At 55.2% G+C, this 19595-nt stretch overlaps 8 protein-coding genes across 8 annotated transcripts; 2 read left to right on the top strand and 6 right to left on the bottom strand.

Annotated features, from left to right (window-relative positions):
- Positions 1 to 2738: 2738 nt before the first annotated feature.
- P168DRAFT_274452 (serine hydrolase domain-containing protein) lies at positions 2739 to 4320 on the bottom strand (the record flags this gene model as incomplete). The annotated part of the gene is made up of 4 exons (XM_024835426.1): positions 3743 to 4320; positions 3553 to 3689; positions 3216 to 3507; positions 2739 to 3166 (listed from the first exon to the last, which is right to left on the bottom strand). Exons 1-4 carry the CDS (start codon positions 4140 to 4142, stop codon positions 2739 to 2741), a joined length of 1257 nt encoding a protein of 418 aa, XP_024690387.1. The 5' UTR covers positions 4143 to 4320.
- Positions 4321 to 5255: 935 nt separating this feature from the next.
- On the top strand, positions 5256 to 9024 carry P168DRAFT_274448 (DUF3433 domain-containing protein). The gene is made up of 2 exons (XM_024835425.1): positions 5256 to 7044; positions 7096 to 9024. Exons 1-2 carry the CDS (start codon positions 5307 to 5309, stop codon positions 8991 to 8993), a joined length of 3636 nt encoding a protein of 1211 aa, XP_024690386.1. The 5' UTR covers positions 5256 to 5306; the 3' UTR covers positions 8994 to 9024.
- Positions 9025 to 9065: 41 nt separating this feature from the next.
- On the bottom strand, positions 9066 to 10491 carry P168DRAFT_306885 (lytic polysaccharide monooxygenase auxiliary activity family 9 protein; the record flags this gene model as incomplete). Its single annotated transcript, XM_024839064.1, has 5 exons — positions 9066 to 9095; positions 9142 to 9148; positions 9218 to 9227; positions 9433 to 10257; positions 10314 to 10491. 5 exons carry the CDS (start codon positions 10489 to 10491, stop codon positions 9066 to 9068), a joined length of 1050 nt encoding a protein of 349 aa, XP_024690385.1.
- A 981-nt stretch (positions 10492 to 11472) lies between these two features.
- P168DRAFT_329706 (HNH endonuclease signature motif containing protein) lies at positions 11473 to 13074 on the bottom strand. Its single transcript, XM_024841497.1, has 3 exons — positions 12766 to 13074; positions 12033 to 12693; positions 11473 to 11982 (listed from the first exon to the last, which is right to left on the bottom strand). Exons 1-3 carry the CDS (start codon positions 12903 to 12905, stop codon positions 11587 to 11589), a joined length of 1197 nt encoding a protein of 398 aa, XP_024690384.1. The 5' UTR covers positions 12906 to 13074; the 3' UTR covers positions 11473 to 11586.
- An 897-nt stretch (positions 13075 to 13971) lies between these two features.
- P168DRAFT_258616 (uncharacterized protein) lies at positions 13972 to 15590 on the top strand. Its single transcript, XM_024834607.1, has 4 exons — positions 13972 to 14341; positions 14401 to 14544; positions 14607 to 14674; positions 14728 to 15590. The coding sequence occupies exons 1-4, from the start codon at positions 14171 to 14173 to the stop codon at positions 15515 to 15517; spliced, it is 1173 nt and encodes a 390-aa protein (XP_024690383.1). The 5' UTR covers positions 13972 to 14170; the 3' UTR covers positions 15518 to 15590.
- A 211-nt stretch (positions 15591 to 15801) lies between these two features.
- P168DRAFT_321358 (PaaI family thioesterase) lies at positions 15802 to 16317 on the bottom strand (the record flags this gene model as incomplete). Its single annotated transcript, XM_024840459.1, has 1 exon — positions 15802 to 16317. One exon carries the CDS (start codon positions 16315 to 16317, stop codon positions 15802 to 15804), a length of 516 nt encoding a protein of 171 aa, XP_024690382.1.
- Positions 16318 to 16535: 218 nt separating this feature from the next.
- P168DRAFT_321357 (PaaI family thioesterase) lies at positions 16536 to 17126 on the bottom strand (the record flags this gene model as incomplete). The annotated part of the gene is made up of 1 exon (XM_024840458.1): positions 16536 to 17126. One exon carries the CDS (start codon positions 17124 to 17126, stop codon positions 16536 to 16538), a length of 591 nt encoding a protein of 196 aa, XP_024690381.1.
- Positions 17127 to 17422: 296 nt separating this feature from the next.
- P168DRAFT_274440 (T6SS phospholipase effector Tle1-like catalytic domain-containing protein) lies at positions 17423 to 19142 on the bottom strand (the record flags this gene model as incomplete). The annotated part of the gene is made up of 5 exons (XM_024835424.1): positions 17423 to 17996; positions 18072 to 18816; positions 18873 to 18887; positions 18937 to 19049; positions 19102 to 19142. The coding sequence occupies 5 exons, from the start codon at positions 19140 to 19142 to the stop codon at positions 17423 to 17425; spliced, it is 1488 nt and encodes a 495-aa protein (XP_024690380.1).
- Positions 19143 to 19595: the final 453 nt, after the last annotated feature.

Below are 19595 nucleotides of genomic sequence, written 5' to 3'. Positions count from 1 at the left end.
ACGCACTGAGTCAGTTCCGAAATCCAAGCGTGGTAAGGGATATGGCAATGCAGGTCATCCTGGTTTATACATCCATGGACTATCAACCATTCGAGATCTTGTCTATCGTTGAAGTATGGCATCCCCCATCCCCCGCTCTTTCAAACTACGTCCGAGATGCCCACTGTCCTCGTCTCTTACATACAAATAAGACAGATCAAGACATGTGTCGCTCGCCCTGACTCGATCTCACGTACCCCTACGACCGGGAGCAGTTGACTCCTTTGGGTCCGCACCAGAACAGCCTCCTTGCACCTTGCGTCAAGCCGCAGAGGACGAAGTACACTCTTCGTCTGTTCACATGACTGGCAAAGGGAATACGGCCCTTCGTGGGCTGTGCCATGCCGACGTTAAGAAGGCAGTTGGCATATTGCCTTCGCTATATCGTTATCTGGCCCGACCCGGCACATCAATCGAGGAGGCAATTTCACTTTTAGGGATTGGCTTAGGGTAGGTATGCGCACATGATGTCATCTCTATGCTTTTGTAGCCACAAATGAAGAAAGAAGGCTAATTCATGCAGCTTGATCTACGGTCATGATGCGTCTTACAAGGCTCTACCGAGCTGAAAACATTGTCCTACGGTCCCAACTGTTAACCGGAAACTGAGAGCATCTGGACCGGCCCTTAAAGGGTCGCCATCGTATTGCATACCCCGCAATCAAGGCCGTCCTGCGCGCTGCCAGCAAGGGAGCCCTGCGCGCACAAGTACCTCCACGTCTAATAACTGGGGCAGACACCGCGCTTGAGCCTGCGGATACTACGCCTGAATATGCGGCTACTGCGCCCGAAGCTGTGGATATTACTATGAATGAGTTGGCAGCCCCCACCCAAGACTCTTCATCTTACAAGGGCTTTGATCCCACTGCAAACGTTTTTATGCCCATGCAAGAAGATTTCCATGTGTCCAATTGGGGTCAGGGTCAATGGCAGGGTCAACATATCTTGTATCTGTTTTCTCCCTCTTCATTCCTGCCCTATTTTCTTGGTAATATTTAATCAGTGGATTTGATCGATCCCGCATTAAAACAACCATGGCCGGGCTTTTTGAGGCGTGGTTTTCATTCCCTTTCCTCCAACGCTATGTGTCGTACGCCTCTGTTTAAACATAAGACGGCACACGGATGTTCGGACAACGCCCGTCGATGGGAAGCTTCGATGGTCGGGGAAGGCATATGCTTTTCAATCGGAGAGCTCAGGCGCCTGGCTCGTATAATTATGTCATGCTGGGCTTGACGAAGTGAAATGGCAAGACGGGTTTGTCAACTGTGTTCTACCACTGCTTCGGAGACACAGAGCTATACACCACTTCCACTGGTCATAATATCGGGGTGGTGGGCTGCTGTATTCCTAGGGCAGCTAATAATCTGCAACCTCAGGACTTGGCAATTGGTCCTTGGTTATGAGATGTCTGAGTTTGGAATGAGAACTCTCTAGAATACCCGCCGTCGCATAGCGCCTGATACACAATCGTTTGGATACCGAAACAAACACTGTCATGATAATAACGTCAACGGTCCGACAGATTTTACCACTTATCGGTTATATCCATCGTTCGCATATTGCGACAGAGACCTGGGCATACTTTCTCTAGGGAAGGAAAGCGCATCAGAAACAAAGGATCCCAAGATCACAAGCCAATGTCATGTGGTGGCTCTCGTAGAGGGCCTGGTCTTATCTTGCGTCGATACACCGACCAGACTACACCATCTGGGGTGGCTCACTGCACAAACTGGTTGATCGTCGTTTCCGCCAACGGCTGCGCTTGGTGGACTACAGGTTTTTTCTGGCAATCCACTAATCAGGACCAGCACAAACACTGCCTCTGAAGAGATGCCGAAGGGCGAGATACCTGGCGTATGACACGCGGAGACTACGTTACCTGTAACGCGTTCAGGGAGAGGAGGGAATTTTGTTGACGCTAGGTCAACGACGAGGCTCCTGGTCTTTTGCCAATGGCCCATTGCCGTCTGGGTAGTGATCCTTTCTTAAAAGAGCTGAGTATTCTCTACCGTGTCATCTATAGCTAGGCTACCCACGCCGCGCTAGCCGATATGGCGAGCAAATCTACGGACCCTGACTCGGACAGCCGCGTACTCGTCACCACGTACGCTTGTAGGGCATTGGGCCTCGACTGGCAATCCGACTGTCGAGAGGCGGTTCCCATGGAGACCCCACAAAACTGGTCTATGCTCATGCAGGCAATCGGGCGCCTCCATTGCCTGAGGCAGACAGAAGCCCAGTTCGACTGAATACTGTTTACGGAATAGGCGGTTGAAAGAAGACTGGAATACCTCGTCCTGGTAAGTTGCCACTACTGGACCTACTTATTAAAGTGGGGAGAGAGATACATGTGGTTGCTTGGGTAATTAGGGCATGGCCCAAGGATACACCAGTCAATAGTATTCCAATGATAACGATCTTTGGCGGGGTGATCCAGATGTCAACGTTTTGTTATAAATGGCTTTTTCCTTCGCGTTGAAGTGCCATGTTCATCTTCGATTACACCCTCCTCGGAAGGCAAGTAGCTGTTTGTGGGCGCAGGCACTGGTTTGATACGACAGCCTTGTCCTTTGTCATGTATATAGAGGATTGTATCTACTCAGTCAGGGTCTCAAACATGAATTGACTATATCAACACTAGACAAATGTGAAACAGACTTGAATTGGCATCAAAATCATGATCGTCAGGGTATAAACTAAATCTTAGCCTCCCCCTTCAGACCCTTGTAAATCTCCTTCTCTACCCCCGCCCACAGCTCAAACACCTTCAGATCACCAAACGGAAAGACCTGGGAGGAGACCATGCCGGCCACGCCATTTTCCCGGTCACACCACCAGTATAGGTTAGCAACGCCCGACCAGAACACCGTCTGTCGCGAGCGGCCCGTATAGCCACCGCTAATCATGAAGCTGAGGCCCCAACCTTGCGGATCGTCCGGTGTGGAGGGGTACAAGCCTGTGCTGGCGGGGCACACGTGCGGCTTACAGGTGATCATCTCCTTCTCGCGTAGGGGTGGTAAGTGGGCGATCTGGTTCTCGAACATTTGTTCGACGGTATCAGGGCGGAGAATTTGCCGCTTGGTGGTTGGGGATGTGCCGTTGTTGAGGAGCACGGCGAGGATTTCTACTAGGTTAGTGTCTGCTCATACATTTGAAGGGCGGTTAAAACATACGGCAGTAGTCGCGTGGAGCAGCGAAACCACCTCCGCCGCCGCTGTGGAAGAAAGGCTTGCCGTCCGTTTCGCTTCCCACCGTCAACGCGCGGGGTTGGATCGGGTCGATGGCCGATATCTGGCCGTCAGGGGCACGGGCGCTCATATGCACGAGCTTCTGCTTCATGGCCTCCGTGGGGATCAGGCTGATGTTTTCCAGGTCAAGCGGCTGGAAAATGTGTTCGTGGAGATAGTCGTTCAGGGACTGGCCGGTCACACGCTCGAGCAGCACGCCCGCCCAGTCGATGTTGATCTACGCGGTTAGTGCGGCTTGAGATTATGCGGCGATCGTACTCACTCCGTATCTCCACTGCTCCCCGGGCTGATGGACCAAGGGCTGGAGGAAGCCTTCGAGGGAGTTGGACATCTCGTCGAAGCCCGTCCGCTGACTGTGCTCCAGCAACTGCGGGTGCATGAACGAGTAGCCGAAGCCAGCTGGTGGTGTCAGTACGACAATATCTCCATCAACCGAGCGCCGGGTCACCCACCAGTATGGCAGAGCAGCATTCTGAGGGTGATGCCCCGCTTCTTATCGACGAGCGTCCCGTCAGGTTGCAGCACCTGCACGGCCTTCAACTCGGGGCAGTAGCGCTCGACCTGGTCAGAATCGTCGAGAGATAGAAGCCCCCGTTCGACCAACTGCATGCAGGCAACGCCAACAATCATCTTAGTACACGAGGCAATCCAAAACACATCGTCCACGGACAAGGGCTCGGGGTGTCCGTGGCCGCGGGTACCGCTGGCGCGGGAGAAGATCTCCTGGCCGTGGCGGTCGACGGCGACGACCACCACTCCGGGGACACCATTGTCTGCATTGGTGGCCTGGTCGACGAGGTGCTCGAGACGAGCGGTCGTAGTAGGCGGAAGGGGGGACGTTGCGACGGTCATGATTCAAACTGGGGTGGTTGGTTGTTGAGAGTAGTGGCAACGTGGAACCCCGCGAGGAGACCTCGGTTATATAACGAACTACTGCAGTGGGAGACAGCGGTCCGATCGTGGATATGTCATCCACCAGTGTGGATCCTGGAGGATTGGATCTGGGTCGAGATAGGTCATGATCGCGAACTGTTCCTACTTGGTATTTGTATATGCTAATTGGGACTCTGTCGAGAGGTACATCCGATATATATAAATAGGATTGTGGCGTTCATCTCGGGATGTTCCACTTTATTTTAGGGATCATATCAACCTCATGACACCCTACGATGAGCAGAATGTATATATTCAATCACACGGTCTCTCAGCCATGTCGATCCTGGATGCTGAAGAATATCTATCTACTATACAACTAGGTGGTGGGGAAGAGTGCCTGAAGACGCGGAGAGGGGAGCGGACGCCTCAGGTATCCACAAAGATCACGGGACTCAGGGACCGGGTGGGGTTCCCAATCGGGTTAGTCTATTCACAACCCACCAATGAAAAGAAATAATCACCATCTAGACTGCCAAGCCCCCTCCTCACTGGTGGATTCCAACCCACCTAGCCCAAATAGGCAAAATGCAAACTTGGCGGCCACCCATTCAAACCATTCAAACCATTCAAACCATTGTCACACATGGCGATCCTTATCGACTTCAGCTGAACACTCTGAGCTTTCTCCTCATTCATCTCTCTCCCATCGCTTTCTTGATTTCATCCGATCCTACCTCCTACCCTGCAACTTGTCCATCGTCTGGTCGTCCTGGGTATCGTCATGTGGCCGGTTCTTCCTCTGACTCGCATATTGTGCTCGACTGGTGTCCACCGCTGAACCGTCGGGGATGCTACTGCTGGGTCCCTTTACCCCGTGAGAATGCCCGGGGCCCTTGACAATAGCCTGTTGGGATTCTGGCAACAGTTATTGCGTATGTTATCATTCCTTGCTCCTCTCCCGGCTACGGAGATGGAGGGGAGACCGTTATGATGAGAGGGAACACGGTCGAGGACGCGAGTGACCTATTTGGGCCACAATGCTAATACGCCGTATCACTAGGACGCCATTTCCCGCCCCCTCCTCCAGCATGGCGACCCTTTGCTCTCCGTCCGCGCTATCTCTGCTTCCTGGGAGCCCTCATGTTCGTCCTCTTGATCACCCTGGATATTCTACGCCGCTACAGCCGCGACCATGCCGGCATCGTCTATTTCCGAAGCACCGATGACCTCTCCAACGTCCAGTCGTTCGCCTACAACTACGTGCCGATCATTCTCGCGCTCGTCCTTGTCATTCTCTGGTCATTCGTCGACTTCGATGTCCTTCGCCTCGAACCGTACTTTCAGATGGCCCGTCCGGACGGCGCCCCGGCCTCCGTGCTCTTCATCAACTACAACTTCGGCCAGACCTTTCTCACGCCCATCACCTCCGCCAAGCGGGGTCACTGGGTCGTCCTGACCGTCTCCGTGCTCACCCTGCTCACCCGCATCTTTCTGCCCGCCCTGCAGAGTACTCTGCTGGAACTCCGCGAGGTCAGTGTGACGGCCAGCAAGGAGATGAAGATCTGGCCGCACCTGGTCCCTCCACGCGCTCAGGGCCGCTGGATCGCTGCCCAGGAGCAGAACAACTTCGATTCCGCTTACGCCAAGACCGATGACCTCCACCGCTCGCGCTCCGCCGACTTCGCCGTCGCCCCGGTTGAGATTCCCGCCAAGGACCCCCGCGAGAGCACCCTGTGGTCCGTCAACCAGACCATCTACTGGTCGCAGCTGGCCTGCCACGACGTCATGCACGAGGATCGGCTTCCTGTCGCCGTCAACGAGACCGTCCCGGAGCATCCCTCCGTCTCGTGGGCGGTCGATGGCGTCCCTCTGCCGGGCTCGGGGACCGAGGACGAACCGGACCCCTGCACCGTGGACTTCCACTACAACAGTATCATGTACCCTAGCACCGATTTCATGCAGGTCCGCTACTGGGAGCCCTCCCGGGCCGATGCGACCGTGGACCCGGATGTCGGTCGTCGCGCCTTTGCCGCCCGCCGGTGCAGTCCGTACGACCTCTACGGGGTGCTCATCTCTATCAACGCCTCGGACGTTGGGGCGGCGTCCATCCGCGACGCAGGCCCCCTGTACACCTCGTCGGCCACCATGTTCGCCTGCAACGTCGAGTACCTGCATGCCGAAGCCACCGTATCGATGCACGCCAACAGCTCCATCACCAAGATCGAGATCCGGGACCACACTACCGAGGCGCTGACCCGGTCGGAGTTTGACCTCCACGCCTTTCACGGCCTCCTATCCCACCGCGCGCCCTACACCAGCGACACCATCTTCATGGAGTACAACTCGACGGCCGGCGACCGCACCGTCACCGAATTGCCGATGATCAGCCAGGATCTGGGCGATCTGGAGCCCGTCCTGGTGCTGGACACCTGGACCGTCATGACCCAGCCCGAGTTCCAGGCCAAGGTCACCCGCGGGGTCAAGCAGGCTTTCGTGATGACCATGAGCCGCCTGTTCAACCCGGATGAACCCCCGACGACCGTGCCCGCCGTCAAGGTCACGCGCCAGGTCTCCATCGCCGTTGTCACCTTTGCCGCCCTCTGGTCTGAGGTCATCTTGGCCCTCGGCGGTCTCCTCGCCGTGATCTTACTCTACTTCTACCACCGCCGCCCCAACATCCTCCAGAGTGACCCGGGGTCGATTGGTGCCATGTGCAGCATGCTGACCGACGTTTTCGGCGCCTGCAACATCCTGACCGATCCCAATGCCGACTATCATGAATTCTCCACCATTCAGCTGCGACGGCTCCTCCGCCACTCTCGTCTGCATTGGTACAACGGGCCTCTGGGACGGCGTCTCGAGATTGTTCCGCCGGCTGGTTTGTTCCCCTGATCCTATCTCCCTGGTGGTCCGCTGGCTGACTGGATAGACCCACCCCCTGCGGAGGCAGAACGACTCCGGGCGCGCGTCGACCCCCGACCCCACTTCCTGGTCATACCGATCTTCATCGTGGAGTTTCTGCTGTTGACCGCCGTGATCGCCGTCATGGCCGTCATCATCGCGTCGTTGGCCCACGAAGGCAGTTTCCAGCACCTGACCCAGTCCGACTCGAGCTTCTTCCAGGTCGTCCTCTCCTTCATGCCGTCGGTGGTCGCCTCGTCCGTCGGCGCGCTCTGCAACTCGATCCACCGCAACCTGAGTATCCTGGAGCCGTGGGTGCATCTGCAGCGCGGCATGGCGTCGGCGCGTCGGTCGCTGTCCATGAACTACGCCTCGCAGAACCCCTGGGCCGTCTTCATCAAGACCCTCCGTCACCGCCACCCGCTGCTGGGACTCGTGTCGTTGGCCTGCGTGGCCAACACTCTGCTGACGGTCGTGGCCGGCGGGCTCTTCACGCAGAAGCTGACCCAGTCGAACCTCCCGACCGAGAACATCCGCACCAACTACAGCCAGTCGGTGTTCCACCAGACGGACTTCGCCGCAGACTTCACCGAGTACGATCTGATCCAGACCAGTATCACCAGTGGCGTGCCCATGCTCGCCTGGACCAGCCCCAACCACTCGTTCGTCCCGCTGAAGATCAACAACGCCGACGCGGATGCGTTGTACAACGCCACGACCATGGGGATCGGCGCGGAGCTAGAGTGTCGCCCCCTGTCACTGCAGCACGACCTGACCGAGGATCCGGCCACTCGCACCGCGTCCTGGTCTTACCCCATGTTCGAGGACCCCTCCCGCACGTGCACGGTCAATATGACCGCCCTGAACCGCACCCCAGGCGGGATCTCCATGTCCATCCATTTCCTGTCCCCCATGGCCCAGGACGACTGGGACGTGTGCCAGACTTCAACCGTCATGGTCGTCGCGCGTTGGCACCACGCCCGCGGGGCCGCCATGGCAGAGGACAACACGATCGCGCTGCACTGCGAGCCGCGGGTGCACGTGCAGAACTACACGGTGACCTTCGACTACAAGGGCCAGGTGCAGGACTACACGCCGCGGGCGGACGCGCCAGTGACGTCGGGGTCGATGCATGAGAATGCGACAATCAGCCTAGGGCAGTTCAATAAGATGTTTGCGGCGATTCCCCAAAGCTACGTGGATCAGGAGCCGGGGGAAGAACAAGAACAGGGGGACTATGAGGCGTCGTACGACTGGGCGGGATTCCTGGTGGCACGTTTGTACAAGCAACGGCAGGTCAACGCGACCGACCTCCACACGCCGGCTCTGATCGACATGACGCAGATCGTGTACCAGTGGGTGTACAGCACGTACTTTTCGCTATGGCGCGAGATCTACCTCGAGCCGCTAGATGAGGGGCCAGTAGCGCCGGACGCAACCATCATGTACAGCCTATGGTGCATGGTCCCGTCGGTGCCGTCCCTAGCGCTAGCACTGATCATCATCGCACTGGACACGCTGGTCGTTATCGTCGTGTTTGGGACCCGGCGGGGCCGGTTCCAAGGGCCGCGGATCCCGCGATCGATCGGGGCGGTCCTCCCGTGGCTGGCACACAGCCGCATGATGGGAGATTTCCACGGGACGTACACGTGGACCAGCGAGGCGCGCCGGACGCATCTGGATGGGCTGGACAAGCGGTACGGGTTCCGGCAGTTCACGGGAGTGGACGGACGGTGGCGGTATGCGGTTGATGAGGAAGACTGCCCGATGGAAGATAAGGCGGGTAAAACGGGGGTGATTGAGCTGCGTGAGATTCGGGAGCAGGACTCTCGCGAGCAGGATTCTCGCGAGCAGGATTCTCGTGAGCAGGATTCTCATGAGCAGGACTCTCGGGGACAGGATTCCCGTGGGCAGGACTCCGCTTGATGAATGATGTAGAATAATGTATATAGAGTGTACATATAGACATAGCATTTATAAAATCTATTTATTATACATCTACTCCAGCTTAGGATGGGGAGGCAATAACTGTGTATAGAGTATACATATTAGATGATCCATATAATCAACCTACTATACGCCTATTTGGAATTCTTAATCACAGGCACCAGATCGATAGAAGAGCAACTTTGATTTCACTATACACCTACCCGAACTGACCTTGTATACACAATGGTACATAGTAGATGATCGATAACTTCGACCACTAATTCACCTCAGTTTCCTCACCACACCGACATCCCTCTTTATCCCGACTTGCGTCGCTACTCCCCCTTAGTAAACACATCCACCGACCCCGCAACATTCGGCTTCTGCGGCGTCAAATCCCACTCCTGCTCAGGGCCCGTCCAGCGACCCGACATACAATCCTCGTCCAGCCGGTGACACCGGTCCTGCCAGACCCCACAGACGGCATTCCCCGTCGGCGGGGGCGTACTCCAGCAGACATTGCTCTGACCCCAGCAGTTCTCGGAAGCCTCCCAGCACTGCTTCTCAGAAGAGTACTCCGGCACTTCGACCGCACACCAGTTATCTCGTTCAAGGACACATCCAGCAAGACGGAGTCCGTTCTTCTGCTTGACAGGGTCGCTCTCGACCCGGGCGGCGTCATCCTTCGGCCGAAACACAGGCGGGCCAAACATGGGATACGTCTTCGGATCAGACTCATAGATATTGAACGTCAACCCAGGGACCTCCAAATCGTACGTGCCCTCCGAGATCGAAACAGTCTCCGGCTGCTCAACAAGCACCCCACCCTCCCCACCACCCTCCAGAAACACCTGCGCACAGCCGACAAAAAACTGCGGTTCCGGCGGACTCTTATCGGCATCATGCAGCGCCAAAATCTCCGTCCTCACAAGATAATCACCCGCCTCCAATCCCTCCGGCACAGTCACCGACAAGAACCCGTTATTCCCAATCAGCATTTGCGTACACCACTGCTCGGACGCAGGGTCATAATCCAGATCCCAGATCTTGAACCAGCCGGGTCCGGCCGCGGCGTTGGCGCCCGACGCAGCGGAGGCGGTTGCGTCAGCCACGCGCTTCATGTAGACGGCGCAGGGGCCCCGGTGGGAGGGGGCGATGGGGCCGGAGCGGGGGTCGTCTGCGTTTTGGCGGAATTCGAACGTGAGTTTGGAAGAGGGTTTGATGCCGCAGGTGCGGGACACGGGGGTTTCGCCGTTGTGGCCTGCATTTTCATTAGCATTATTTAAGTGGGTAAGATGGGTGGGGAGGGGAGGGTACCGCAGGCCATAAGGGAGCTGTCGATCGGGACAGGCTCGCTGGATAGCTCAGCGACGTTGTGCATGCGCACGCAGACACCATCACCTTGGTTGACACCGTCGACGAAGAGGTTGGTCATTGTCGTGTGGGCGGCAGCGAGGCTGGCCATGAGGCCGGGGAGGACGTAGTGGAATTTCATCTTGACGGTGGTGCTGATGGTGTTGATGTGTTTGGTTATGGAGGGATAGATCTAGATATTTATACAACTGTAGTATACCTAATGACACGAGATGTGACTATTCTGACCGCTGGACTCATTACCCTGTCCAACCTCATAAGAATGGACGGATGAAACGCGTACACAAGCCACATCGACACGGCGGTTATCCGCTTGGCTTATTATAATCTCATACCTAGCCGGAAACGGCGATATATTCGAGGATAATGCAACTCTCTCTCTCTCTCAATCTCATACCTATGGAGTAGTTGAATAACATAACCAACATAAAGAAAGCCCTGAGTATCAGATAAGATTATATCACACATCCGACAGCCGGCGAACATGATGTGTCGACACGGACCACTGTCTGGCGGTCAGCCCTAAGTCCTGTCATTTGGGCGTGTTTCACAGTGAGTAGGATGGTCCCGTCAAGATGCAGCTACCCCAATAGGTTTGAGGAGTGGAATTACAATCAGTCGACAGTCAGCATGTCAGCTAATTTGCAGATTTTGTAGTGCGTTTTCCACCTTATTTGTGTTAGCAATCTTGTTCATAGTTGCAGTGATCATCGGTTGTATCATCGTCCCTTCCACGTTTTTTATGACTGACCGGATGTATAGACACGGGCTTTGCATTGATAACACTGTTATGTCCTGAGTGGCACTGTAGATATTCAACTGAGAGAAGGAAAGGCCTATAGTATTGAGAGATGAACTCCCTAGGGCCTGCAATAACACTGTGTAACCGCATGAATTATTTCGTAACAGTTGTGTCGGATATCTGCTAGACTGCACGAGCTATACGATCTCACTTGCATCAAGGGCAATCTCATCAATTCATTAGGGTGATAATAGAGAGAGAGAGAGAGAGAGAGTCGCATTATCCTCGAATATATCGCCGTTTCCGGGATCCTTCCGAGTCACTGATGGCCGAAAGGCCCTAGCTAGAGACACCAAAATCACCAAATACATCAAAAATTGCCAAATTCGCCAAACATGAATTGGGGTTATAATATTCTAGGCTAGGGTGACAAATTGACCTTGGCTTGTGGCTACAACAAAACCGAAAACCCTTCTAAACGACATGGCCTTCCTCCTCATCTTCGCCATCCGATTCCCCCTCCTCCAACTCCCTGGTGCTCTCCACTGTTGCCTCTCTCAGGAGGGAGGAGAGGATAGTGCCCGTGGAGTCCGCGGCCGACTCGTCTCGGGGCTCGTGCTCGAACGTGTGTTCGAGAAGAGTGGGAGGTAGTTCGAGACCAGAGATATTTCTGGCGAGCGACTTGAGAGTTGACCTCTCCAAGTAGTCGCCAGGAGATGCCCAAAACTGGTCTTTGCTTTCGACTGTGGAGGTAAACGCCGTATTATTGGCGCGTTTTGCATTTAGGTAGGTTATCAGAAACCTGAAGTATAGAAAGCGGCGAGCTGGTCGGTTATCCGAGAGGAAAACGAGCTCTTTGTGGTCGAGTTCCTATATCGAATGTCAGAATATGGTAAGTGGATCATGTCGATTACACGAACCTTCCACTTGACGATTGTACCGGCGAATGCCATCGCGATATGCCCTCCCATATCAGGGTCTACGAGTACACATTTCCACTTGATCGGCTTTCTACCCGGGTCGGACGAGGGAATAATCGCGATCTTTCCCTGATCCAATGCTATCTCTATATTCTTGTTGAGGGAGATACCGTTGCGTGGATCTGTCAAGGGTACTTCCTTGACGCCGAAGAGGAAGGATATCTCCTGACCAGTCAGGAGCTTGGGCACCAGGTGGGCGGCCTTCACGTATTCCGCATCCGACCACCCGGTCAGGTGGCAGTAAGCCAAATTCGTGGAATCATCGAGCTTCAGCGCCTGGTACCGGTGGAGCACAGCTTGGCGAAAAGCCGACTGATCTTTCTTCGAGAATTGCTTGCTTTGCTTCGCGGAGGCCCCCATAACTCGTGCTGTAACGGTGCTGGCATACGCCCGTTCCAGAAAACCAAGGTCTGGTTCCTCGTCTCTGAGTTTCTTCGGGGCAATTTCATCTTCCAGATCCTCCTCAATAACTCGTTTCTGTCTAGCAAGAGTGTCCAGACTTCTGGTAAGTGGGACAATTTGAGCAATCGTTGAAGCCAGTTCTTCCTGAAATTCCTCTTCGACTACGGATTTGTTGGCTCTCGTCTCTAAAAGCCCGTCTCTGTAAACAATGAGAAGGTCCCGTTGCGAGGCCAGAGCTTTGACCTTTTCTTCTAGAAAGTTAGAGACTTACGAGGACGCGGCAGGGAATTGCGAAAGCTGGGAGACCTGGCTGGCCGTCCGCTTCTGTTGGTCACGCAAGCTCAACTTCCAGTCCTCGGGCATGAGCGACGCGTACTTTTCAGGGATCGGCATCTTGTCACTGGATATCATAGGAGGGTATTCAGATAGCAAGGCAGCAAAGACAGAGATGGGGTAGGATGGTGATGAACGGGAAGTGAGATGAAAGACAAAGTGATGATGGCGTTGGATAGCGATGAAGGGCAAGTGACGGAGAGAGAAGGAGCTACCTAGTTTAGGCAACCCAAGAACTCTATTGTTGATGTAATAATTGCTCATCAACTGCTACATTGGCAGAAGACACGCATGGATGTCCTTTTCGTCTTGACGGGTGTAAGACCCGCGGAGACTAGGGTTTACAGAGCCGCATCACGATGATGATGCCGGGCCAACCCAAAGTATCCAAACCTTGATATGTTGGGGATATTGTCAGTCAGTTGAAGCCCTATACCAAACATCAGTCAACGTTGTGGTGTAATGTGTTTTCCAACCGAGCTGCCCAGAAATCAACATGCTTAAAGAACGTGAGGCAATTCCTAATCACCTAAACAAGCCCTTTTTATTCAAATAATTAAACACAATATCGTATTGACGCTGGCTTGCTCGGGGTTGATTGGTCTGGTTTCTGGATCCACAGTAGGGCGACGAACCCATATAGGCTTAGGTGGGTACTTGGAAGGATCAAGCTGAGGAAGGGCGGATGGGGCGGAGGAGACGTGTGAATTGCGCACCGTGTGAATTACATCGCGATAGCACAGACCGGCTCAAACGTTGTTCAAAAGGTAGTCTTCTACCTTCTATCAACTCAGGGATTGGGATATAAAAACATCTTGGGTCCTAAGAATTGACAGATATCTTTCGGGACTTTTTATAGACACGCGACCCGCTGGACATCTAGACCCCAAGTGGGGCCTAGAGATTTGGCGCAGTCTAGCGTGTAATATAACAGTTCTCTGCAAGACCCGGTGTTCGTTGCAAATTGCAAATTGACTTTGCCTTGACTCGGACACTCACAGAATCTCAATCAATAGCCCTCCCCCCATACATCGGTGATCGGTCCTCAAAACTGTCATATGTCGTGGCCAGTATCAGGGGGGGGGGGGGGGGGGGGGGGGGCGTAATTAAGGAATCGGGGCTGTGCGGCGCCCCTCCACGCCCGGCGCTGACGGGTTGGGCCCCACGGCCTGAAGGATTCCAGCCCCCATGGCATCAATCCATTCATTCACCTGCCGGATCACACCTTGGATGGGCGTCCGTCGGTCTCTAAATAATATATCGTGGTTCCCCGCGGTCGAGAAGTTCCTCAGCTTGAAGATTTCTCCCCCCTCCAGCCTCCAGGACGAGGTGCCACGCTCAACATGGCCTGGTCGATACCCTCAAAGCGCATCCCCTCGCTCTTGCTCTACCTCATCGGAGTTGTCGCGGTCGCCTTCGTCCTCTTTGCCTACGCGACCTTCCCAACCCCGGTGCCGGCGGTCCTCCACCAGACGCACCCTTATCTGGAGGATATCCGCAACGAGACCCTGGGGGTAAGTGGCTCGCCGCTGTATCATACGTACTTTCAACTCACTTAAAGATAACATGACAGGTCGAGAAAATCTTCGCGATCAACCTTCCCTCCAGACCCGATAAGCGCGATAGCATCGTTCTCCGGTCGTCTGTCCTGGGGTTCCACGTCGACTGGATCGACGGAGTCACGCCAGACCAGCTCAATGCGCTAGCCTACTCTTATGTAAGTCCACAAGGCACGAGAACCACAGATGTCCAAAGTCTCTAACGCAGACGATTATCTAGAACTGGCATGACGACCTCACAGCGCGCGAATATGCCGCCCGACGCGCGCACGTGAACGCCCTACAGCAGTACGTCCGACGACTCCGGATAAAACAGCCGCCCATTAACCAAACGTGAATAGCATCGTGGACGAGGGTATATCCAGCGCCATCATCATGGAAGACGACAGCGACTGGGACGTGACGATCAAAACCCAACTCCAAAGCGTGGCCATTGCCCTGCAGGCCCTCCAAGGGACGAGCGCAGCAGCGACAACATCTCCCTACGGCGACGACTGGGACATCCTCTGGCTCGGCCACTGCGGGATTAACTGGCGATCGAACAGCAGCTATTTCGCCGCCTCTCACGACCCGACCGTCACACCGACGCATCACTTCACGCCTGTGTTCCGGGAATCGCCACCGATCAACCGAACGGAGGATACACGTCTCGTCTTTGAAGCCGAGGACGGGGTGTGCTCTTACCTTTACGCGGTGAGCAATAGCGCAGCGAAAAAGATGCTGTCTGCCCTGTCGGTCAGCCCAACCGGCATGAAAGAGGACTTCGACTCGGGGGGGCAGCTGGACATTACGCTTGGTCGGATGTGCAGGGCAAATTTCCTGAAATGCTATGCGCCGTTCCCGTCTCTGACTGGGCGACTGATGACATCCTCTGATATCAAAGACTCTGATGAAAGCGCGGAACAAGGTCGGGAAAAGAGCCGGACGCCGCCAGGTAGTGCCAACGTGGTGTATAGCACTTTGTTGAACATAAATCGCATCCTGGATGGCGAGTCGAGCGTCCACGCGACGTGGGAGGATTTCCCCGTTCAAGAAATCCGACCCGGCAATGTTTCTGTCATTGGGGGAACGATGCATATCCCTGGGGAAGGAGAAATATGGCGGGAGGTTCCATTTTATCCGCCTTCGTGATGCATCTGCGCTTATGTGTACAGTACGGAGTTTTGTGTAGCGTTTCAACTCATTTTTTTATTAATGATTCTACAATTGATCGCAAGTGGAATCGGGATTTACATGTCCCGTGGCCTTTTCGCATCAGAGAGCAGATATAGCAATATATAATCACTTTACACAACCCATACATTTCTACATTGTCACTTCGTAGCATTGCACGTTCGCTGAGTTGGTTTTTTTCGCTGGAACTCTATACAGTCACTAAACAGGACATACAACCACTCTACAGCCCTTCCCCACTATCAAACTCTACTCGGCCTCCCTGTCACGCCCACAAACATCCCCTCCGCCCCAGCCAGGACCTTCCCCGTTTGATCCACAATCTCCCCCAGCACGATCCACCTCCCCGCCCGCTCCTCCTTCACCCATGACTGCACAACAACAGCCCCAGGCGCCGGGACAGGCCGTCGAAACCGCACATTCAACGAGGCAGTCATGCAGGCCTGCCCGCGGGAAGCCAATACCAACCCCATTACCGAGTCTAGCAAGCTGGCTACCACGCCGCCGTGTAGGACACCCGAGTGGCCTGCGACATCTTGTCCCAAGGAGGCGAACAGGCGTAGTTCGTGGGTTGGTTCTAGGGTCGGGGATGTAGCTTGGGATGAGTGAGGAGGCACACGACTCTGTAGGATACAGTATGGGATTGCATCGGGGGTATTGAGAGCTTTGGGGAGGAGGTTGTCGTGGAGGGGGGAGGTCTCGTAGGATGGGTTGGTGAGGAGGGCGGCGATCCAGGGGATTTGCTCGAGGGGGGTCATTTTCTTTTTCATTTATATGATTATTGGCAGGAATCTATATGAATTGATTTGTCTATATGGACCAGAAGTAGTGAATAGGAGTAGCAAATAGATAATATATAGTGTAAATATACATGATGCGGGGTTACCGAGGCTCGGATCTACCGATCACAATGAGCCTACCCCATCTATACAGACATTTTCTAACTACCCCATGAACCGGATATACACAATATAAACTAAAGCTTGCTCGCCCTCACCCGTACATACAAACACTCCCCCTCAGCCAACACCCTCCCACCCTCATCACGAACATCCCCGTCAACAACCCACTTCCTCGTACTAGGTTCACCCCCCTCCCTCAACCACACATTGACAACCACATCCCCAGGGACCGGAACCGGTCTCTTGAACCTCGTATTCAAATAAGCCGTAACAGGCACCTCAGCCAGTGCGCCGTCGCGCGACCGTTCCCCCGCGGGCCCTACTTCCCCACGCACACCCAGCAGCAACCCCATACTCTCATCTAGCAGGCTGGCCGTGACGCCTCCGTGAAGCGTGCCAGGGTATCCAGTGATGTTTTCGGCGAGACGGACGAAGAGGCGGAGGCGTTTCACGTCCCCGGGCTTTTCTCCGGAAGAGAGGTCCGGACGCTGGTACTGCATTATGCATGCGGGGATGGTAGATGGCGTGTTGAGCGTTTGGGCGAAGAAGTTGTCTTCGGTGGACGACTTGGGAATGCGCGAGGGCATGGGCGTCGTTACGTAGGTTTGGTCGGCTAGGAGGGTGGTTATCCAGGGAGTGGATTCGAGGGGTTGATTGGGCGCCATCGCTGTTTCCGTGCTTTCTTCGGGATGGAAGACAATTGAGTATATGGTGCCTTCGTTGAGAGTAGTATGTAGATAGGGAGAGTATAATGTAGAGTCAAAGTGGTGGAGTTTGTTTACCTTTGTATGGGTGTGCGGGGTTGATTGCCGAGGTTCTTTATTTACGTGGTTGGGTCAATAGAGACAGATGGTACTAGTTGAATGGAACCCAGAATCAATTGTACAATGCAAACTTATACCTATAGCAAACCATACCCTATAAACTAACCAGACCAATATAGACAGAATCGAAAATAAACCTAACAATCCTCACACATATCCCGCGACCGCACCGTATCATCCTGTGCATCCGCCCCCCTCACCCGCACCCAGTAATCGCACATCCCCGCATGCTCCACATGTCTCCACCGTCCGATATCACGGTGCGCCATCTGCCCCTGCGCCTCGGCGACCTGGTGCCCTAAGCCCAGGTTATAAGGCCTATAATCGCGATCCCGACGGAGTCGCTCAATGACACTCCCATGGATGCGCGCCCCCTCCGGCAGCGGCCGACGCAGACCGCGCGTATGCCACCGCGTCATAGCCACCGACCCGTCGGGGGTAATCTTCGGCCGTTTAAACGGGAAGAACTCCATGATGCGCCAAAACAGCGTCTCCAGCCCCTTGCCGCCGTCGTAATTAAGCGAATCATGCACCTCCGCCGTAGTCGCCGCCCGCACGATCTTCGGGTCCGCCCGCTGCGTGTGCGGGTCGAAGCACCCCAGCCGCGCCAGCTGGTCCGGGTCGAAGGTCAGTCCGGCTAAGATGGCTTCCTGCACCATCCACATCAGCGGGATTTGGCTGGCGGGGACGTCGTCGGGGGCAGGCGGATCGCTGCTGCTAGCGCTGGTAGTGCGCTTGCGTTTGCGTCCTTCGCGCCCGTCGTCGGTGTCCTCGTCGGGCGCCCACCCGCCTCCGACGTCGGAGTGGTCGCCTGCGAAATAGACTTCCTCGAAGTCGTCATTCCGCTGGGAGGGTGACAGCGTGCGGATGGGGCTGTCGTGGCCGCACGTCGAGGCTCTGTCGCGGTCTTTGGCGGCGAGGGCTTCTTCCCCGTGCGCGGCCCACGTGCTGACGCGCTTGGGGGCGCGACTGGTATGTTTGTGGGGATGGACGTCCCCGAACAGAACAGGCTGGAACTTGATGCGGCGCTCGTCGATGCTGACGGCGTGACGCATGATGCGCGGGTTAGGCTGGATCTGGGTGTCCTTGGACTCGTCGCGGTTGAATTCCGCCACGCTGTTGACGGTGTCAAAGAGGCCGAGGAACTGGACAAAGCCCACAGAGCGACACATGGTATCGCGGGAAACGCGGAGACAGCGTTCTGCCGCGCGACGCTCGGGGCCCGGGTCGGCGAATTTCCACTGCGTGAAGGCTTCCCAGACGAAGGGGATGAGCTCTTCGTTGTCGGCGGAGATGAGGCCGACGAAGTCGAGCATCTCGTTGAGGAAGCGTGCGGTGTAGGCGCCGCGCGAGAAGCCAAACAGGTAGATCTTGGCGCCGGGCTGCCAGCGGCGGGCGAGGAAGCGGTAGCCGCGGATGACGTGTTGGTCGAAGGAGGTGGCGAGGGCTTGGTCGAAGATTTTGTGTGTTGGGAGGTTGCTGAAGGGGCGGAAGGCGAGGTTGGCGAATGCGCCGGGGGTGATGTCTGTTCCTATGCCGGCTGGGGGAGTTAGTGGGATATGATATGGGGGAAACTCCGGAACGTACGCTGGTAGTAGCAATCTGAATTGGTTAGCATAAGTCCATCCATGAGGAGAGGGCTAGGACATACATCGTTTCTCTTTAGTACGGTCCAGCATACGAAAGATCTTGAGAATGTTGCTCTCTTCGCCATCGGCGCGGAACGTATTTCCCGTTCCATCGAAGCAGAGGACGAGCTCCCTACTCATGTCAGGAACGACTCGACTCCACTAGAGTAACTAGAGTATGTGCCTACCGTGTAGGGGGCGCCTCTTCACAATCACAAGGCTCAGCCATCGTGGGGTGGTCGCAAAATGGATTCATCGGGGGCAGAAGGTTTTAAGTTTCAAGTCGGCTCGATTTCTGGTGGAGTTGAACAGATGGCCCGTGTCAGGACTATTGCGACTCCATGCAGATTGCGAACGCTGATCATGCGATGATATCAATAGATCCTGCATGGTGCAGACGATGCCTCTTATACCGTCCATCGTATATCGGACACACCACACCGTTGAGGCTCAGCTCTGGGCAGGCCCCCGGTCTTCATCTATATATATCGATGGCTGCTGATTTTAATATAGTTGTGTCTAATCTTGCGATCAGGCTGGGGACAATGTCACCCTGAGGCACCCTGACCAGGGTGAGACGACTAGCTTCCCTCAGCCAACTGTGCCGTCTTGGAGGCTTGTCGATCAGCTGCCATAGACAAATCATAGACATCAGGGCCCCGTGCCGAGCCTCTTTACACGG

Source organism: Aspergillus campestris, assembly GCF_002847485.1.
Source record: "Aspergillus campestris IBT 28561 chromosome Unknown P168scaffold_11, whole genome shotgun sequence".
NCBI classification, from domain to species: domain Eukaryota; kingdom Fungi; phylum Ascomycota; class Eurotiomycetes; order Eurotiales; family Aspergillaceae; genus Aspergillus; species Aspergillus campestris.
This window is presented reverse-complemented; position numbering and strand designations above follow the sequence as displayed.